This window comes from Enhydra lutris, unplaced genomic scaffold (assembly GCF_002288905.1).
Source record: "Enhydra lutris kenyoni isolate GAN:26980312 unplaced genomic scaffold, ASM228890v2 scaffoldscaffold17, whole genome shotgun sequence".
Taxonomy (NCBI): Eukaryota; Metazoa; Chordata; class Mammalia; order Carnivora; family Mustelidae; genus Enhydra; species Enhydra lutris.
This window is the reverse complement of record NW_019154101.1, coordinates 30662465-30685176: the sequence shown is the minus strand read 5'-3', so window position 1 is coordinate 30685176 and position 22712 is coordinate 30662465. Positions and strand designations below refer to the sequence as shown.

Below are 22712 nucleotides of genomic sequence, written 5' to 3'. Positions count from 1 at the left end.
AAGACCATTGACAAAGAATGTTTGGAAGGTTAGAATATTTATAAAAGCAACATGAAGCTGAAGAGTATTACTGTGAGTTTAAATTTATTGTACTAGTTTTATCAATTTTAGGAAAGTTAGATCTTTAAGTAGCTGAGAAGTATTTGCTATACCTGGAAGAGATAAAAATGTTGCTTTTTCTTTTTCTTTTTTTTTTTTTTAAGATTTTATTTATTTATTTGACAGACAGAGATCACAAGTAGGCAGAGAGGCAGGCAGAGAGAGAGGGGGGAAAGCAGGCTCCCTGCCAAGCAGAGAGCCTGATGTGGGGCTCAATCCCAGGACCCTGAGATCATGACCTGAGCTGAAGGCAGAGGCTTAACCCACTGAGCCACTCAGGCGCCCAAATGTTGCTTTTTCTAATGAAAAAACATAATTTTAACAGCTTTTACTTTTGTTAGGCTGCCATACATAGTGGATCTGCTGATTCCCAACTGCATTTACTGAACAATCCACTTAGTATGAAAGCAAAACAGGCACTCAAATTCAACTCATGCTCAGGCATGGTCGGCATAGCAAACACTCCTCAGCAGAAAAAGAAGTAACCTGGGGCACCGCTCAGTGGGTTAAGTGGGTTAAGTGGCTTAAGTGGTGGCTTAGTGGGTTAAGCCTCTGCCTTCGGCTCAGGTCATGATCTCAGGGTCCTGGGATCGAGCCCCGCATCAGGCTCTCTGCTCAGCGGGGAGCCTGCTTCCCCCTCTCTCTCTGCCTGCCTCTCTGCCTACTTGTGATCTCTGTCTGTCAAATAAATAAATAAATAAATAATCTTAAAAAAAAAAAAAAAGTAACCTAATGGAGAGTACATCAGAAGAAGATGATGTGCTAAAAACGATGGTGACATTTGCAGAAGAATGGAAATAATTTACTGTGAAATATTTTAGATTCAGTACCATCTTTGAGTGAAGTTTAAAAAGAACTGATGTGTATTTTTTTAATAGACTTTATTTATTTATTTGATAGAGAGAGAGAGAGAGAGAGCACAAACAGGGGGAGTGGCAGGCAGAGGGAGAGGGAGAAGCTGGCTCCCCACTGAGCAGGTAGACCTGAGCAGGGAGCCTGATGTGGGATTCAATCCCAGAATCCTGGGACCATGACCTGAGCCAAAGGTAGACACTTAACTGAGCCACCAGGCACCCCAGAACTAATGTGTAATTTTATAGAGTGTATTGCCCATCAGCTAAAGGGAGTTTTGATATTTTTCATAAGGTTGGAACCTTTATTTAATCTAAACACACTAATTTCAAATGCTATATTACACATGAATTTTTAGATTTTTATTACTTATTCAGTGAAACATAATGAGCTACTAGACAGGTAAAGAACTTAAAGCATTTCTATTAGATATGATAATGACATAAAACAAAAATATGAAACTTGAATTTTATAATACTAAAATGTCCTTAACATCACTTTTGACATAATGCACACAATATAAAATATGTTAAAATAAAATCTTAAAGGCTAAAAAAAACTAGACAAAATATAAAAATGGACAAGTAAATGAAAACTTATATTTGAAGAGCTTATGTTATAAGAAACTGGCCATCCAAAATCTAGAGGTAGTATCTGTATAATTATCAGTGCTGAAGATCAGACAGGTTATTGTTGGTCTTTTGTCTTTTATCTTTTTCTTTTTACTAAAATGAGTTTTCTGACACTAAAAATATCATGAATCCAATGAGATTTAAAATTCTTCAGAGGATAAATTTAACTCATATCACATGGGATAAAAAAATCTACCAAAAACATATCTCTTCTGACCTTTCCAATGCATGGTCATCACACACAAATAATGAGAACTAAACTCACACAAGGCATTACTGTAGTTAAAGTATTCTCAGCATGTTTTGAGAACTACAAAATACAGTACATATATTCAAAAATGAAATTTTAAAAAATTATTTTATTTTATTTTTGTACTTTCTCATAAGAAAGTCTTTGGTAGTACTATACTTAATAACCTCCAGTTACATTTAGTATGAAGGTAGTGCAGTAAAGTAGCCATAATGTAGGTTAAAATTAAAATTCTATTTCTGGTAAAAAGAAGATTCTGCTTCTACATACTGCCTGTGATGGAATTTGATTTAAGTTTTTTACTTCACTTCATACTGAGAAAATGATTACCAATTTTGCAGGGAGGAGGAAAAAAGAATTCCAGGCTTTAGGCTTGACTAGGAATAATATTCCCATGAAAATCTTAAAATGGCCCTGGTGAATGGAACCTTAAGGGACACTAAAAGCTTGGCTGGAAAGGAAAGAGAAATATACAAGAGAAGTTCAAAGCAGATAAAGGAATAAGTTACAGGGTGAGGGGGAAATTAGGGAATTAGAGAACAATGATAGAGGAGGGAAAGGGGGTGATTTCATGGAGTCCTGAAAACAAGATCATATGGGGTTAAGAGCTCTCGTGTCCAATGGTAGCAGAGAAATGGTTAGGTACAGATTTAGATCAATCCACAGGCTTGCAGTGGAAATTGAGATAATTTGTGCTTGATCCCTACAGTTTTTTTTTTTTTTTAAAGAAATATAAAAGGCCTTTTAGTGAATAAGGTTGGTGAGGTGTCTTGAGAAGAGAAGCAAAGGTTGAGAGTGAAAAATTAGCACAGTATTTTCAAGCAGGTCTTCTTCTGTAATTCTTATACTCAATTTGTGAGGAGAGATATTATTAATTCCATTTTACATATGAAGAAGCCTGCACTCTAAGTTATATGGGAAAACTGCATTAAATGTTTTTTTCAGTTATATGTTAAGGATCTCCTATTACTCACTATAATTTCACTTTTTCCAAATGCTTACAAATACAGCAATGACGCTTCTGACCTTGCAGCATGTCACCGAAGCCATTCCTCTCCCCAAAAGCACTAAACATCTATCCCCCAATCTCCAGTCTTGCTCAGGGTTCAAGAAAGAAGCAAAACCTAATTCTTAGAAATGGAAAAGTAAGACTGTGAGCCTCAAATTGCGATGATTTTTGAGGATGTTTAGCTACCTACAAGACTCTGGAATACTACAGTTTGCATTCAAAAGTCCAGTCTTAACAAATACTTCTGAAACAAATTTACATCTACCAAAATAAGCCATTTCCCAATTGGGTCCTCAAAGATACTTAAGGATATAGATAAAATAGGGCATGGCCAGTAGGATTAAGACCATGATAACAGTTCTGAAAAGAAAGTATAGGTAAGTTACTAGGTTTTCCCTTTAATCAAAAACAGGACAGAAATGGATTTAATATGCCTCTTAGTAATACCTCGAAACCAGAAAGACCCAATTAAAATTCTTAGAGACACTAAAATGAGATCAAAAGATTAATGCCCCATCTCATTTGGTCAAGTCTCCAGTGATCAGTTTCAAACACCAGAAAGGTTTTTGAAATCCAAGGACTAGATTCTATATCCAGAATCCCTTTTGAGCCCAAAAGTGACACCATGTAAAGAGAGAAAACTAAAAGTTCAACTCTTCATCCTGCTCACCCCATCCAAAGGATCTCATATCACTGGCCATACACATCTGGCTGAAATCCTCTCCTGACACTCTCCTGGGTTAAGTGGGCTGGTCCTTTCTTTATTTCAACATTAATTCTCTCCTGCTTTTTGCTCTTCTTTCTCTAAACGTATTCATTCTTATGGACTGATCTGTCACTAAGTTAATGGTCTTCTAATCCATATTTACAGCCCAAACCTCTAGCCAATAATCTAGTTCTACAATTCCAGTTTGGAAAAGTTTGGGGTGGACAGCAAGCAACTGCCAAGTTTTCTTCCTGTCTGCCATGTTGCCATTCTTTGGCTCCCATGCCAGAAGTTTTATATGGACTATTAAAAAAACTGGTTATGGCACCCTTTTAACTGATAGCTGGAAGCCTCAGTGTGATTATGTTTCCCAATTTATCTGCATGCTTGTATTGGATTTAAAAAAAAAAAAAAAAACAAGTTAGGGCATGTAATTTCTCCCAAGGTATTGTTGTAAATAATTCTATTCCACGGTACATTCCACAGAAACAAAGTTATATAGCTTCTGCCACATCAATTACTGACTCAGAAGTAAAGGAGAGAAGAATTCTGGGTAGTTGAGGCAGTGAGGCCTTAAAATCCAAAACTCCTAGTGCATCTTCACAAAAAACTAATATGGAAGAAGAAGAACAAATAAAACTACACAAAACTTGGGGTGCCTGGGTGGCTCAGTCAGTTAAATACCTAATTCTTGATTTCAGCTCAGGTCTTGATTTCAGTGTTGTGAGAACGAGCCCCTCAACAGGCTCCATGCTGGGTATGGAGCCTGCTTGAGACCCTCTCTCTCCCACCTCCATCTATCCCAGCTCACATGTGTGAACTCACTCTCTCTCCATCTCTGAAAAAAAACAAAAAAACAAAAAACAAAAAAAAACAACCTATACAAAACTCAAGCTTCCAACACACGTGAAATTCTAATTACAGGTAAAAAAAGAAAACAACCACAATGAGCTATCTCTCATGTTTCGGCTGTAAGCCTAATTGGACACTTTAATCTATAACAGGGAAAACTGAATTGCAACAATCAGGGTCCCCAGGGAAAAAAAAATCAACTTACAAGGACAAAAGAATTAGACTGGCATTGGAATTCCCCAAAACAAGACAGAAAGTGAGGCAGAAAAAAGGTAGCATTTTCAAAAAACTCCAGAAATGTAAATCAAAGAGTTTCTATTCAGATAAGCTACACTTTAAGAACAAGGCTATAGAGAAACAGTTTTAAACCTGCAAGAGCTCCTGAGAATTCTGAACCCATCAGCTCTTCTTAAGGAATCTACTAGAAGATAAACTTCATCAAATAAGACATCTGATGGGGAAATTTCAGCAAAAAGATTGATGATGAATATTTAATATATTTAATCACATATCTAAGACTAAACCACATGTGAAAACAAGAGTGGAAAATAATTTATGTTAAACGTTGCAAGATTTGACAAAGTATAAATAAAATAACTCAAAATTTGATGGAGAACAGGAAGGGATAAAAAGGAAAGTAGAGTGAATTCACTGCTTGTTGTATATGTAATAAGCAGCTGTTAAAATACCATTAAAAACTCCTGAGTCAGATAATGGTTACATTTTTTAAAACAGGGGACTAAAGGTATTAGAAAATTTAAATTTCCAAAGGCAACCACTAGTACAAATAAAAACTTACCTAAATATTACAAAAATTTAAATAAAAGAACAAAATAAACCTTCAAAACACAACCAAAATACATCATATTCAGAAACAGCAAGTAAAACATAAGACACGTAACAATCACCACATAAAATGATACAACAGACTTGATACCAAACATATTTTTATCAAAAAATATGGATAGGTTCAACTTGACTATTACTTAAAAAGACTTTTTATTTAGTTCACCTAGCAAGACCCAAACATATGCTCTTTATAAAAGACATACCAAAACCAAAATGCTTCAAAAAAGCTAAAAATGAAGGTATGGGAAAAAATGTACCTGGAAAGTGGAAACACTATGAAAGCAGGGGCAGTGACACAGGTAAGAGACAAAGCACAACTAAAGCTTTTGAAAAGGATCAACTGTGACAAAGAAGGATTCTCTTTGATGCCAAAAGTCTCAATACACTAAATGGCCGTTATAAATATCTATGCACCAAATAACAGACTACACTATCTATCTTTATGAAATCAAAACTACAAGAGTTGCAGGGAGACAGAAAGAAGCTCACTGATAATAGTTTTAACATCCCACTCTCAGTACAAAACAAATTAAGTGGACAAAAAAATAAAACAGGATACAGAAAATCTAAACAATCAGTAGAGCTTATGTTACATATTGGACTTTATAGCATGATAATACAGAATATACCTTCTTCTTAATTGCTTAGGAAACATTCACAAACATTGGTAATTTATTAGGTCCCCTCAAAATCAGTATGTTCTATAAAACAATGACTAAAAATTGTATTCTGTGCTCACAATGCAATAGAACTATAAATTTTTAAAAAATTTTTAGAAATTAAAAAGCCCTTTCATCTGGAAATTAAATAACTTCCTATTAAACAACTCTTGGAAGAAAGGGGAAATACAAACAGAAGTTACAAATCTTTTAAAAATGATAATGAAACATTACATATCAGAATATATGGGCTAGAATTGAAATAGTAACTGGAAGAAAATTCATAGCCTTAAAAACTTTATTAACAAAATGAAAGAATAAAAATATATTCCTGGCTCAAAAGTAAAAAAAGAACAAGATAAGCCAAAAGAGAGTAACAAGAAGGAAATAATAAAGATAAAAGGAGAAATTAATGAGGTCAGGAATAGAAAAACAATAGTTCAGTTAATAAACCAAAATCTTATTTGCTGGAGAAAAATAACAAAATACATATACCATTAAATAACTGAAGAAGAAATCACAAACATACAAAGTCAGAAATAAAAGTGAAATAACCATTGAAACAGGAGAAATTTAAAAAATCATGATACTACTTAATAGACATTTGTAACAAATAAATTTGAAAATCTATAAGGATAATTTCCAAAACTTATCCCATTAGACATGAAAAGTTTAAATAGACCAATTTTCATACAAGAAATATAGGTATCAAGAAAGTACTTCACAAAAAAGAACCACGCCTGCATGGTTTCACAGGGGAATTCAACCAAGGCTTCAAAGACCAAATAGCCTCAATGCTGTATAAATTGTTCCAGAACTCTGAAAACTAGGACAACATCTTAATTCTTTTTTATGAGACAAGTAACACTCTGATACATAAATCAAAAAAGAATGAAAGAAAAAAAAGGAAGCTGTAGACCAATATCACCTTTGAATACTAATGCAAAAGCTCTGAATAAAATATTAGCAGACCAAATTCAACACCACATAAGAAAGATCAAGAGATACACAAAGATCAAGAGAGATTTAGTCCAGGAAGGCAAGGCTAGTTCAATTTATTAATAATTCCTTAATAGCTCTAAGAAAAATCATGATCATTTCCACATATGCTGAAAAAGCCTTTGACAACACTTAACATACATTCCCGACTTGAAAAAAGACTCAAGAAAACAAGAATTGATGCACACTTTCTTAGCATGACTTAAACAATACAAGTTTGGACTGTGTGGGGCCACTTACATGCAGTTGTTGTTTTTTTTTTTCAGTAAATATACATACAGTACTGTAAATGCATTTTTTCTTCCTTATGATTTTCTTTTTTTTTGAAAATATTCATTCATTTGTAATTTTATTTATTTATTTTTCAAGATTTTACTTATTTATTTGACAGAGAGAGAAAGCAGGAGCAGGAAGTGAGGCAGAGGGAAAAGCAGGTCCCAGAAAAGCAGGGAACCAGATGCAGGGCTCAATCCCAGGACCCTGGGATCATGACCTGAGCAGAAGGCAGACACTTAACTGCTGAGCCACCCAGGTACCCCTTCCTTATGATCTTCTTAAGAACATTTTCTTTTCTCTAGCTTACTTTAAGAATACAGTATATGATACATATGACATGCAAAATATATGTTAATCAACTGTTTACATTATAGGTGAGGTTTCTGGTCAACAGCAGGCTATGAGCTAAATTTTGGGGGAGTCAAAAGTTATGCAGGGGGGGTCGGCACGCATAACCCCGGGTGCTTGAGGGTCAACTGTACTTTCACTTAAAGCCAACACCTTACTTTTAACAAGGAAACATTAAAGGCACTTTCATGAATATAGAATTAGACATTATAACACTATTTAGCACTTTAATAGAGGTATCTGCCAATGCAATTAGAGAAATTAATCAGAGGCATCAGAATTGAAATTGAAGATGCATGACCATCTTTCTTTGCAGATGCTTTTGGTCAGGTACTTGGCAAACCCTAAGGAATCAATTATCTTTAGATGGTAGAGAAACAGGCATTTTCAAACACTGCTGCTTGGAATGGAAATTGATACATTCCTTTTGGTGGGAATTTGGTGCTATCTAACAAAACTATATGTAGGCTTACTAAAATTTTAATTCAGCAACCTCACTTCTAGGAATATACTCTGAAGTTAGTTCTCTAATAATGTGCACATACATACATACATACAAGGTTATTATTCATTATGCATTGTTTATTTACAAAATATTTGAGGACATGCTAAGTTCCCATATGTAGGAGAGTAGTTGAATAAACTATGGTACATCCACATAATGGAGTATTAAAAGAATGAGAAGTATCTCTATGAATTGACATAAAGTGATTTCCTGGATATATTTTATATGAAAAAAAGTAAAATTGAAGAGAGTATCCAGAGCACTCCATTTTTGTATAAAAAGAGGGAAATAAGAAAATAGACATTGTCTACTTATCTGAATAACATAGATTATTATAGGGTGAAGGACCCTACAGAATGGATTGGAAAGAATAGAGGAAATAGCTCTTTCTGAATATAGTTTATATACATCTTGACTTTGGAACCATGTTACTGTTTTGTCTGCTCAGAAAAATAGACAAAATTAATAAGGATGGTAAGAAACCCTAAAATTGACTACAAACAGAAGCAAATGAATCAAACTGTGTTTCCAATGAATGACACAGCCACACTGATGGGAGGGGAACAGAATTAACCCAGATAACTTTTAAAACACGTATTTGGACTAGGAGGGAAAAAGCGCTAAACAAACGTGAACTCTAATTAGTATAACTCTGTTTCAGAGAGGAACGGCTCCACAATTCTAAAACTACTTTCTGAGCATTCTAGGGTTTGCAAGTAAGTTAATGTATTATGTACATGGGAATTAGGAGTTACACATCTGGAAAAGGAGAAAAAATAGAATAAACCCTGTGCAGTGTGGGATTGGAACTGGGATATATGGATAGAGACACACATACACACATATATATTCATACATAGCTGTGGATGTACACACACATATATATACACACTCATCTATATATAGTCACAAACATAATAATAGCCTTGCTGGTGTTTTTCAACTATAACAATCTCAGCCTTAAGATTCATATAATTAGACCTGAAGACATGGAATTTCACAATTTTTAAATTCTAAGTTTAAAAAGTACTGGCTATGCAGCCTATTGTGTGAAAAGTTGTCACTACAGCAATAGCTATCAGGAAAAAAGGCTTTTAAGCAGAACAGCCAAGCTACCTTTAAATAGCAAAGAATTTATGTACAGGGCCAGATCATAAAAACAGAAAAAATGTAATATTAATCCTAGTGCAAATATTCAAATGTGCTCAGCTCAGATTATTTTCAGATTACTATAATAAATACATTATTTTTCATAAAAGTTGAAAAGATGCTACTTGGTATTTCACAATGAAACTTATCAAAATCTACTGTACCTTACAGTGAAATCATAGGAGCAAGAGGCCAGAACAGAAGCATGAAATGGTGAAAACTACAAAAACAAAACAAAACTTTTTAAAGTTAGCTGTAATCGTAACATGCTACTTCATAAGGTTATTCGCATGAGCACTACAATAAAGTTTAATTAGGACTATCGCTTAAAATTACGTTTCCCCAAACCTTGCGTACTTTAATTTAAGGCAAAAATCTTCTGCCCTTTTAAGCATGAGCTGCAGGAAACAGATTTACTTTTATATTCTCCAAAAAAAAGTCATTACTCAAGCTTTTTAGCACTTATTTAGAATAAAATACTCCCAAAGGGTTGCCCTTCTGGAAAAATTAAATACAATTTTGCAATGCCTATCCAAAAATGACTCCTACGAATGTAAGGGAGTTAAGTGATCATACAATATGTAATAATATAATTTACCAATTTTATGAATACATCTACAGTTGCTATATGCACAAGTATCAAGTTATCAATTAATTGTTAAATAAAAACATCTTTAAAAGAATTTTTATGTTATTGGTATACCACAATTAATGCAAAGGATATCAAGAACAAAAACTGCAAATTTAAAGACAAATATCTTTTAGATAAGTAATCAACATACCTTAATAGGTTGCCCTTTGTAATTATATTTCTTTAGTTTTTTTTTTCTTCCCAGTACTTTAGTGGTTATATACATACATATAACGACATTCAAATATGCTTTATAGTTTGCAAAATACTTTCAGTAAATTACCCAATTTCATTCTCAAAAACACTGTGAAATAAATACTGAAAATATTTTTCAACTGCTATAACCTGTGTGCCATTAAAACAACAACATGGCACCAGGTGTCACACGCTGAGTTACAACCAGTAAAATTTTAAATATTAATTTAACTGAAAAGTCAGAATTTCTGAAATAGGAATAACCCAGTATCTTATTTAAAAGATGAATAAAATACTTCTTTACCCTTAGTATAACAAAACAAAGAATGAAATTGGGAGATGTCACTTAATAAGATGTTTTCCACAGTGACTTAGCAAAACGCACCAATAAAAGCTGGGAAGCTAATATAAGTCCCCTTAGAACCAGGCACATTTCTCAGAAGTGGTAGAAAAAGTTACCTTCATCTCATTGTCTGCTGTTGGCAGAGTGGCAAATTTTCTATACCCCAAATGTTGTGAACATTCATACTTATTACCATGTTAGAAAAAAGAAACCTCTCTGTAGTTTCAACCACTGAATGGGAAATTATGAAGAACACTAGAAGCAAATTACCATAGTTAAAAACACATAAAAAGGAATAGTAGTAGAATGGAAAGGACAGAATGAAAAAAACATTTCTATTTAAGCTTAAGCACTGATCGTCTACATTGTCCCAATTCATTTAGTAATTATTCAAATATTTTTACCTAATTTTAGCTTTCATTGTTCATCACCAATTGGCTAACAGAAATATGCACAAAAAGCACCCATAACCCCAACTCCTAAACATGTTTTCTATATACTTCATTATGTTTTTATTTCTACTCTACAGGTAAAAAGAAAAACACTTACTTTCACTCTCCTAATAGCGTAGGTGTGACCAAGAAGTTCAAACACTGGCTGTCGTACATTCCTCAGGTCCCAGCCTCTCAAACTACAATCCACGGCCCCTGTCACGAGCAAATTCTGCAAAAAAAATTCAGAGAAAAGTGAGCAGTGCACAGGTCAGAACAAGGCACAGTCTCAAATGGCACTGTGGATTCTCCAATCTACTTGTAGTAGTATCAGTAAGTATACAACGGGTTAAAAATTACACCCCTCAAATAAGCCCACCTTCCTCTTGAGTGTATTGTGAGGCTTTACCAGGCTTTAAAAGGCAAGAGGCCTGTTAACTGAGGAACATGGGGGAAAAGGAAAGGGTATCAATTTGATTTTTATGCTTTTCTAAATCTAATTCAATCATTGTTTCCCACTCTCATGGGCCATGTCTTAATACAATATCTAATCCTATCTGAGAACCTCTGCAAATAGTGATGAGTCTCCTATCTGGTCAGGTTTACAAATCCCTCTATCTAGAGCCCTAAGTGAACCACAGTTCCTAGCTGAACAGGCCAAGTGCTAGGCCCACAGTCAGCCCCCTCCCATGTCAACCAGGGCAGTAATTCATTGTCTGAATGTGCTAGGTTTAAGCGTAAGCTCATTGGAGGGAGAATTTCAATAATTTAAAACAAAAACAATTTTAACAACTCTCAATTATGTATCAGCACCTTTTTTAGAATTCCCCAAAGTATAACATATAGTCCACAATTCATTTTCCAGATGGAAAACTCATTTATGATGACAGAGATCTGAAATGCAGTTATCAGCAATGAAATGGTTATTTAGATCAAGTATTATTATTGAATATGTACTCTTTTTCTTTTAATCTATTTTATTTCTTTTCAAAGAACTCTGCCAATAAAATGCTCTCTTAACTTCCTTTAGTTAATTGAAAAGTGAGAAGAAACAAGGAGTATGTTTTACCTGTCTGTCCCAGGCAACATACAACCTCAGGTACATAAATAGTATCTCAACACACATTTAATCCATTTCTATTCTGAATTCATATGCTCATGTGGTTAACTAAAGCTTTGCAAAGAGGTAAAAATAGACACTGTTATCTACAGAAGCATGAAGTTTGGTTAGGCTCATATGGGAAGATGAAACAAAATTTTTAAAAAACTAGACCAGGGCACCTGGGTGGCTCAGTGGGTTAGTCCTCTGCCTTCAGCTCAGGTCATAATCTCAGGGTCTTGGGATCGAGCCCTGCATCAGGCTCTCTGCTCAGCAGGAAGACTGCTTCCCCCTCTCTCTCTGCCTGCCTCTCTGCCTACTTGTGATGTCTGTCAAATAAATAAATAAAATCTTTAAAAAACAAACAAACAAACAAAAAAACTGGTAGACCGTCAAACTAAAAATCAAATTACAAATAGTTCAGCAGCCTAACCAGCAAAGTGAATGAGAAATGCAAGCAGACGATACAAATTGGTGGGGTTAAGAGCAATAAAGAAAAAAATTACATAAACTGTAAAGCAGCTTCCCAAATAAGCAAGTAGGCCTGCACTGTTGAACTTTGAGAATTTCTATTTCTTACTCTGCCTGTTTCATGTGCACTTAAATCCAATTAATGCTAATGCAGGTCACTCACAATCATCAATTAGAATTGAAAGGGACTGAATTTAACTTAATGGTCCATAAACACTACCAAAGTCCACATAAGGCAAGAGAAAATAAAATCCCCAACATTTCAACAAAAAGAAGGGCTCAGCAGCAAGGGACAGATCCAGACAGGAGGGTACCTCATTGTATTTACACCAGTCACAGCTCAAAATTTCTGCCTGATGTGCAGGAACCACAATTCTGACTCCTGTTGACTTCACATCCCAGATTCTCAGAGTTTGATCACCTGGTGAGAGATGAAGACTTGATCACTTTCCATTATACCACTTGGATGCTTAGTGACACTGTATTCATGATGATAAATTAAGGGAAAATACACTGGTTTACTGTGAGGTTACTACCATTTATATATTACATATATATTGGTTTTGTTTGTTTTGTTTTTTTAAGACTTAGAGAAAGAGCGAAAGCCATTCCACATGAGTGGGAATGGCAGAGGGAGAATGAGAGAGAATCTCCAGCAGACTCCGCAGTGAGGCGGAAGCCCAATGTGGGGCTTGATCTCATGACCCTGAGATCACTCCCTGAGCCAAAACCAAAAATTGGAGGCTTGACTGACTATGCCACCCATGTACCCCCACATACATTGATTTTAACTATAATAATGTATAGTGAGGAACTACAAAAAGTAATGTGTCACGACAATGTTTATACATCTACTCAAAGCAGGAAAATCTGAATTTCACACTGAAACAAGGACAGTGATGACTATATACACACAAAAACACATAGTGCATTTCTCTTCAGGACTAGGAAAAAGGTCCTGAAAATCATCGGTTTCTAGTCTATAAGAAACCAAATGCTAACAATTTTACTGTTAAATGTGGGCAGTCTACCAAGTCAAAATAGAGAATTTTTAATCTTTGTGTTTATGTTTACTACATTTTAACAGGCCAGCCAGAGGTATATTTCTCTCCTTGGAAAAAAAAAAAAAAAACCAGGTTGAAAAATTTAGGGATTATATCTTGCGTTATTACAAAAACGGTTCACATTGCTTAGCTTCACAGTTACCTGATTAAATGTTTTACATGCTGTTTGCCTTTGATTTTTATAAATTAAAAGAAGACAACAAAATGACCTGATGAATAAAACTCAGGATATATATATGTATTAACATCACAGTAAACTAGAAACAGGCAGTGATGCTGAGAGTAAGCTGGTACAGCTGGATGAAAGAACGGGGTCTATGGTGATGGCAGTCAGGGTCTGAAATTCTGTTTAGTAGCTGTGTGACCCTGCACAAGTTATATAATATCTCTGAGCTGATTCCTCATTTCTAAAAAAGCAACAGAATGCCTGCATTCAGGGTTGTACAAGCATATAGTGTAAAAAAGTTTCTGGCACTTAGCATGGTCTCTGGCACAAACAGATACCTTTATATATGATATATGATAATACTAAAATTTTAAATTATCCTTTGCTTACTTAAATACATTTTCCTGCATTCCCAATTCTAAATCATATTGTCATGTAGCTACATTTAGCAATTTTAGATAATGCTTTTTTTTCCTCGATTTATTTGGAAGTTGTTTAAGAAAGATAAGCATTAAATTGTCGGTGGTAATGAAATGTAGAGGTTAAGAATGTGGGCTCCAAAGTTCTGGGGCTCAGTCCTAGTCTAGCTCAATCATTTGGTACCTGTTGATATTTAATCAAGTTCTTAACTTACCTGAATCTCAGTTTCCTTACCTGTGATAAAATATTTACCTTATCAAGTTTAAATGAGAAAATATACTTGAAAAAAATAAGAAAGCATACCCATGCTTAGAAGTCATTCCCACTCCTATTCAGAATGCTGTGAATAATGGCCAATATTTATTGAGTGTTTACTTTATGCCAGGTGGTGGTCTAAACATTTTGTATGCCTTAACTTTTTAAAACCATAAAAACTGAGGTAGAAATTTTGATAATATAACAAGTAATTTTTATAGTAATTTACAAATGGGGAAACTAAAGATTAGAGTATCAAAACATTACAAGGAATACGGGCCAGTCCATGAAGAAGTAACTGTTATTCTGGCAACATTATCAGAGTCTCACAAAACATAATGAACAAAAGAAACCGGACACAGAAGCATAAAAACCGCAAAGCTAATCTATGCTATTAAAAGGCAGGACAGTGGTCACCCACCCTGGAGTGGGGTAGGGGAGCCTCTCAGAATGTTCTGTTTCTTGATCTGGGGGCTATATACACACCTGTATGTGCTCACTGTGAAAATTCTTTGCATTGTACACTTAAGATTATGCACTGTTCCACAAGTGTATTATACTTTACTAAAAGATTAAGCAATTGCACTACTAAGTGATTCGAAGGGGCACATGGACCCCAGTGTTTATAGCAACAACACCGATAATAGCCAAACTACAGAAAGAGCCCAGATGTCCACAGACGGATGGAGAAAGAAGATGTGGGGTGTATGTGTACATCTATCTCAGCCATCAGAAAGAACGAAATCTTGCCATTTACAACAACAGAGATGGAACTAGAGGGTGTTATGCTAAGCAAAATAAGTCAGGCAGAGAAAGACAAATACCATATGATTTCACTCATATGTGGATTTAAGAAACAAACCAGATGAACACAGGGGAAGGGAAGGAAAAATAAAATAAGATAAAACAGAGAGGGAGGCAACCCATAAGAGACTTTAGCTCTAGAAAACAAAAAATGTTGTTGGAGGGGAGGTAGGTGGGAGGATGGAGTAACTGGGTGATGGACATCTAGGACGATGGTTGATGGAATGAGCGCTGGGTTTTATATGCAACTGATGAATCACTGAATTGTAACTCTGAAATTAATAATACACTATATGTTAACTAAACTGAATTTAAATTAAAAAATACGTCTATATGTATTTTTATATGACATGCTTATTTACATAGGAAGAAAAGATTAAGCAAAACACCCAATAACAAAGACTGGGTGGGTGTCCACTCCACATCTCTCTGGAACAATATTTTGGTTCCTTACCATCACAGTCAAGCAGCATTCACACACACAGAAAAGCCATGGCCTAGGTTGTCCCATCTTGCAGTTAACTTGAAAGACACCAGAAGAAGGGAACCGCTCTGAAGGAGCTAAGAATTCCATTTACTTGACAGTCGCTTCTGTTGCACACATTTGTCACTTCATCCTCCTCACTCTGTTTTCCAGGTAGGAGAGACAGCTTCTGGCCCAACAGTACCATGACTCACTCAACTCTGAGCCACTAGGATATCTGTACTTATGTTGGTTTTTTTTAGTAATTGCATTTTCCAGACAACTGGCCCTTCATTGTCAGCCAGACGTTGACCAGGGCCCTGTGATAGTGCCACCATCTTCCCTTATCAGTGGCGGGCCAGCCACTGGCAACAGAACCAGCGAGTCTCGGTGCATAGTGTGGAATAGGAAATGTTGGATGCTACTATGTCGAATTTCAAGCCGCAGCAGGTAAGAGGAAGGTGAAGAGGGAGAATGAGTGTCAACATTGGATCTGACTCTGCAAAGAACTGAGCAGCAAAAGGATGCATATTGGGCCCAAATAATTGAATTGAATTGAAATGTCAGATGCTTATCAAATGTAATGTGACTTTTTTCTTAGAATAGAATGAAGATTTTTTTTTTTTAACTACCGGACCCATTCATTCAGGCATGGCTATGACTTATGCAATTATATGGAGTCTGTCATAGCAGTAACTTAGTTTTCATGGTTCAAAAGAAAGTTTACTTCATATTAATGTTCTTAATGTAATGAGCTTAAATAGTCTTCCCTTCTATCTCATGTAATTTAGAAATATGAATTCTGTCCTACTAACAACTTTCATGAACTAGACAAAACGCAATGTCCTTAGAGAACCTTAGAATGCTTTGGAAAGTAAATCTAGATCTAAATCTCTAAAAATTCCCCCTTTTTGGCCTGTCCTAATTAGCCAATGATAACAAATTTAGTTCCAGATTTGCAAATACCATCTAACTTTGAAGGTGACTCAATTCTTGGAATGACTTCAATGCTATATTCTCCTGTATTATCTTTAAAATATAAATGGCTATAAGCAGTTGAGTGACATAATTAACCATATGACTGCCTATCATGTAAGCTTCTGCCATTTGTAATATTTATAAAAACAAATATTTCACAACTTTGGTTTCCATAACCATGAAATTTACAGTTGAGATTTCTTATGCAAAGATTATAGTATGTTTCATAGCAGGCTTCTGTCTGTAAGCAAGAAGACAAAGTAAGAAAATTGATGAAGACCATAATACAACTCAAACAAAACTGGGTGGGAGGGGACAACTAAGGCATTCTCAAACTACAGAAACCACTTCCTCTCTGAATTCAGCACTGAAACCGCTCTGTGGGTTTTTAAAGAGAGATGAATATTAAGCATGCAATTCCCATTGCACCAGCAGAAATAAACTATTAGTTTGGCATCTCAAACAAAGCTATGCTGTAGACTAGAACAGTGCTTTCCAAAAGAGGCTGATCGCTAGGTTCAGCTGGGGTAATTAAAAAATGTGCCGCCCAGAGATACTTGATTCAGCAGGACTAAGATGGAGCCCAGAATCCTGTTGTTTTTTTAAAGCTCCCCCAACAATTCCAGTAGCCAGCCAGGTTTCAGGATCACTGACCTTGTATACCATCACGTAACCAAGCATTCCAGATTCTACCCAGAGCAAGTTCCTCAGATGAGCACTGGTAATTCTTACAACACAAACACATGCCACGGTCATTCAGATACTCCCCAAATATGCTCTGTTCTTGCCACCTCCCATTCCTTTGCTTCCCAGCTCTCACCTCTTAACTCTTAGTTACTGGAGTAACAGCTTGAACGCTATTTTCTCCGAGTAGAGAACTATCTACCCTGACCAGCCAACTTTGCCAAACTCAAGAATCCTTACCTGTGTTCCCACAGAATTCTGAGCACACACGTTAATCATAGAAGGTAACTTTTATAGAGCCCTAACTCTGTGCCAGGTACTGTTCTCAGCCTTTTGTATACATTAACTCATTTAATCCTTCTCAAAACTTCCATGATATAAGTATTACCATTATCCTTGTTTACCAAGTGAGGAATGAAGAGACGGATGTTAAGCAGCATGACCTGAAGTCTGGTAATAGTGGTGAAAGAATTTTGTCTCAGACAGTACAGTGTAAATTGTGTACAGACAAACATGTCCATTAGATTAAGGAATTTCCTGGATTCTACTTACTATGTTACCTCTCCAGAGAATTTCACACTCCTTGCATTATCCATTGCTAGTTTTGTTTTTCCATAGGATCTCTCTTTTCCACGGGATTGCGGCTCTAAGAAACAGGAACCCTGTCTGTTTTCTTCCTCAATGTCTCTTCAATGGCTTTCAATGTATCTTTCAGAAAACAGTGTTCATTCACTTAATATCTGACTGACTCACTGCCAATGTCCCTCTCAACAACCAAAATTAACCTTCAATAGGTTTTCAAAATTCTAATAAGATGCTTACTTCCCATATCTTATATAATAGTAATTAAAAATATTTTAGTGTTTGCTTGTGTAAGGCACTCAGCTATGTAAAAGAATACACATGCCTGATAGGAAATGCATGAAAACAAGTCAAGAAAATATGCAAGGAAGTTCACTTGCCTCCTAATACATTGTATACAGTTTGGTAAGCAAATTTCCTCATTTCACTTGAAATGGCAAAAGCACAGTGAGAGCTTCAGAGCATGCCCCATCCTTTACTGAACCACAAACCCTCCTCTTGTAGAGTGGAAGAAAAAACTTCAAATCTTTTCAACTTTATTAAGGAGGCTATTATTTGAAAATCATTATGAAGGAATATTTCAGGAAAATGGCAAATGCTTAATAAATAAACCTTCCAATGAATTTCTAAAATCATAAAAGTTGGCAAATGGCTTTCCTTTATCCAACTTTTTTAAAGTAACATTTTATACCTCATAGGTCCATATTTTGTGAAATCTCTTTGATTTAAGTGTTGGATGTGCATATAGTCTAGTGAATATAGGCCCCGTAGAACCACTCCCACCTAATCACTATTTATTCTTTCCATTCTTGGTGTAAGAGATGGACTACCACCCTCTCTCTTATTTCCCATTCCCAACGGTAGGTGTAAGCTGGGCCCCAATCAACACATCACATCCTCCTCTCCTAGGCACCATGATCGGATTAGAAACATTCACGTGGGCCATCAGATGAGAGAAAATGGAACTTTCTTAGATGTCTGAGAAAGGGTCTCACACGTTTTCATACTGGACGGAAACCAGAAAGACTAGAGGGGTTGGAGCTGCTGCCATCTTACTTTCACATGGTGCCTGATACAAAACCAACTCAACAAATACAGAAGAGATGGCAAGAACATCCTCTAAGTCCTACGTCCAGCCATGTGTATAAATCCAGATGTAATTTTGGACATTTCAACCACGCGAGCAAATAAATTATCTTCTTAAAGTGGTTTGGTTCAGAATTTCTTTGACTTTCAAACAAAGAAATCCTGGCTGATATTTATATTTATTTCTAATATAACACATGAAGATGATGTCATTAAACAGATAACCTTTTTTTTTCTATTCAACCAAATGGACATTGTGATGATAAAATATTGTTTAAATAATACCTATTTACAATATGCAGAGAGTTAAGTTTTGTGATTCTATTGCTAACTCTCCACACAATAAGCCTTTTCATGCTATTCAGTCTCATACACTGAATATTCTGTATGCAACATCCAGACTCAATATTATGTATACCATGCTACACAAAAGGCCACTGTAAAAGCAAAAGGAGTGTGTGTGACTCAGCGCAAATAAAGGGTGTTCATTACATTTCTTCCCTTAGATTGCCAAGTGGATCTTTTTTGTACTTCTTGTATCATATGGAAACCAATTTTTATTTGTTTATTCTGGGATTTCCTACATCTTGCATGGCCTACCACAGAGTACATGTTGAATACTTGTTAAATAAATGAGTGAATTCTGACAATTACCAAAAAAAAAAAAAAAAAAAAAAGGCTAATACACACAATTTTGCCTGACATTTAAATAAATGCAGGTGTATTAGTTCAAGATTTTGTCACCATCAGATTTTATATTTGGTCTCAGTCATAAAAAGAGCAATGATTAAAAACAAATGAAGATAATTTTAGAACCTTAAATAATAATATACACCAACAAAATTACATACAATAGTAAGGTAAAGGAATTTTTTAAAATTATATCAGTAGTTCAAGGAGTTTTACTTATTTTTTTTTTAAAGATTTTATTTATTTAGTTGACAGAGAGAGATCACAAATAGGCAGAGAGGCAGGCAGGGAGAGAGAGAGGAGGAAGCAGGCTCCCTGCCGAGCAGAGAGCCCGATACGGGACTCGATCCCAGGACCCTGAGATCATGACCTGAGCTGAAGGCAGAGGCTTAACCCACTGAGCCATCCAGGCGCCCAAGGAGTTTTACTTATTAATATTTGTCCAAATATGTAAAATTATACTCATTATTAATTTCAGTTTATTATGGATGTTGCCAATTAGAGCTCGCACCAGACATGTCTTCACTGCTTCACCAGAAAGGAAGTAAGTTTCAGTTAATTTTGAAGATAGATCTATCTTATACCATTAATTCATGAAGGATTTAAAATGACTTCTTTGAAACTATAGGATATAAGGCCAAAGGGCATCCCTACTCAAAGAAAATGATGCTAATGTCAGTCTAATTCTCATCCTTAAAAGAATTTTAATTGAACTTGTACCAATACTTTCGGTATTAGGGCTTTTCACCTGTAGTAAAATTATAACCATTATGCTAAACTGTGGTCATCTTACAGAACTGATTCACTATAAGCATGAAATTCATTAGCATTTACACTAAATGAAAAGCACAAAGATGACTAACTCAAGTTATATAGGCAGGTTAAAGGGTTAGTTAATTCGAACAGCACATCAATATTGCTATCACTTACTTAATATACACCCAGCCTTACAATTAGCTATGCCACAGAAAAATTTTTAAAAATCCAGTAAGAAATTTAGGCATGGAAAAGGAAATGTGCCAAGGAAAAATATATTACTGGTCCCATTCCAAAAGATTTGATATCTTGGGAAAGATTTAACTCAGATTATGGACAAAACACTCTAACTCAGACAATTTAGAAATTTAGAAAATAACAGTAATAATCTTATAAGTATACTGTTCTTTATTCTAGAAAACTATGCTGTTAATTTCAACCACTGAACATTTTTTGACTTAACTGAACATCTATACACAGAATTTACTATTATTTTCTCCTACCTTAGAATCCAGGAAATTCCTTAATCTAATGGACATGTTTGTCTGTACACAATTTACCTGAAGATTTCCAGTTCTGAGTGTCTTCAACATAATAATGCTTTAAAATTGAGGGACATTTGGTCATTTAAAATTTTTAGAATAAAGAAAATTATAAAATAAACAAAAGGAAAAGGATTTCTGTGACGTTATATTTACTATGGAACCCACTCAACATAATTCAACAACTCAGGGCATTGACAGAGTTTAGTAGCAAATAAGGAACAATTATCCTTCTGATTGCCTATTTGGGGGATGCTGGATAATTAAATGAGGAGACAATAGTAGACACACTCTACCTCTTCCTCTAGCTATTTTCTTCTCTCTTCCCCTAAACAACCAAACTGCACGAAAGAGCTTCCATTGCTTTATGTCCCCTCAAGACTCTTTATACAAAGCGTCAGCAAACATTTCCTGTGAGGGACCCAACATAAGTATTTTTGGCTTCAAGGGCCATTCACCTCTGCCACAGCTACTCACCTCTGCCATTATGGCACAAAAGCAGTTACAGACAGACAATCTATAAAAGGATGGCATGGCTGTGTTCCACTAAATCTTTGTTCACAAAACCTGTCAGTGGGTCATTTTGATCTGAGGGCAATAGTGTGCCAACCTATGCTCTAGTCTAAGGTTTCTTCTGTTTAATCTTTCCTGAGGACTCCGACTTACTCCAATGGCTTTAGTTATCATTTTTGAGCCAATGACACAATTTATTCACGAGGCTAGATGTCTCAGCTCCAAACTCGCCCTACTCATCAACAACTCCCTTGTCCCATGAGTTCAGCGTGCTCTAAAACAAAACTCGAGATCTTCTCTTTCAAACATATTTCTTACCTCAGTTATGACATTAACCACCCACCAATTTATCCTTGGCAGGAATCTAGGTGTTACTCTTTACTCATCCTTCTCTCTTCACCTCTTGTACATCTTATAAAATCATCTCTAAATACCGACTCGAGTCAGCCTAATTTTCAGCCAGCCCTTCTGCTGCCATCCTTATCCATACCTTCCTTCATCTCTCAGTTAATCTTCCCGCATCCACTCCCGCTCACCTCCCAACTATTCTCTACACAGAGCCAGAAGGAATTTTGTTAAATGCAAGCCTAATCATATCACTCCCCTGCTTAAACCTCTTCAGTGCCTTGCCCATGTCCATAGGATAAAATCCAAAATCTTGAATCCAGTATATAAGGTGGGCACCTCGTCTACTGCCCAACCTCATTTTTACGACCTTTTCCTCTTAACCAGTGGTCTCCCGGGTCTTCTTTCAGTACCTCAAATGTACCAAGTTCTTACTTTTAGACATTCTATTCTCTCGGCCTACAATGGCCTCTCTTTCCGTGCCACGCAAGGCCTCCTATTTTTCACTGAGCCAACTCCTTGTCATCCTAAACGAAAGCCAAAAACCTATCAAGCAAAAAATTGACAGTTTTGACTACCAAAAAACTTAAATGCATATACAACATACATACAACATAAAAGAAAATAAAATGGTTAAAAGACAAAAAATTGGGAAAATATATGTAAGATACAGAAGACCAATTCCTAAATATAAAAAAGAGCTCACACATCAATACAGAAAAACAACAACAACAGTTCTCAGTAGAAAAATGGGCCAAAAACATGAACATAAGACTCACAAAGGAAAAACTGTAGTGGTCAATGAACATACAAAAAATATTCACTATCCCTAGTAATCAAATACACAAATCAAAACAAAAATTAGGTATCATTTTTCATTCATCAAATTGGAAAACATTTAAAAGATTAAAGAAGTACATTTATTTATCATTTCAAGGTCCAAATCTTAAAATAATTATTATCTTCACATTACCAGATTCTCACTATCAGAATTAACTGACATCATCCA

General features: G+C 35.5%; 1 protein-coding gene across 1 annotated transcript in view; it reads right to left on the bottom strand.

Annotated features, from left to right (window-relative positions):
• The window catches only part of LOC111147503 (peroxisomal biogenesis factor 7), a 94002-nt gene that overhangs the window by 52047 nt on the left and 19243 nt on the right, over nucleotides 1–22712 (bottom strand). Inside the window, exons 6-8 of the mRNA XM_022503523.1 lie at nucleotides 12670–12776; nucleotides 10904–11017; nucleotides 9350–9405 (exon numbers count right to left, since the gene is read on the bottom strand). Of these exons, the coding sequence (XP_022359231.1) occupies nucleotides 9350–9405; nucleotides 10904–11017; nucleotides 12670–12776 (277 nt within the window). The remainder of the gene's footprint in view (nucleotides 1–9349; nucleotides 9406–10903; nucleotides 11018–12669; nucleotides 12777–22712) is intronic.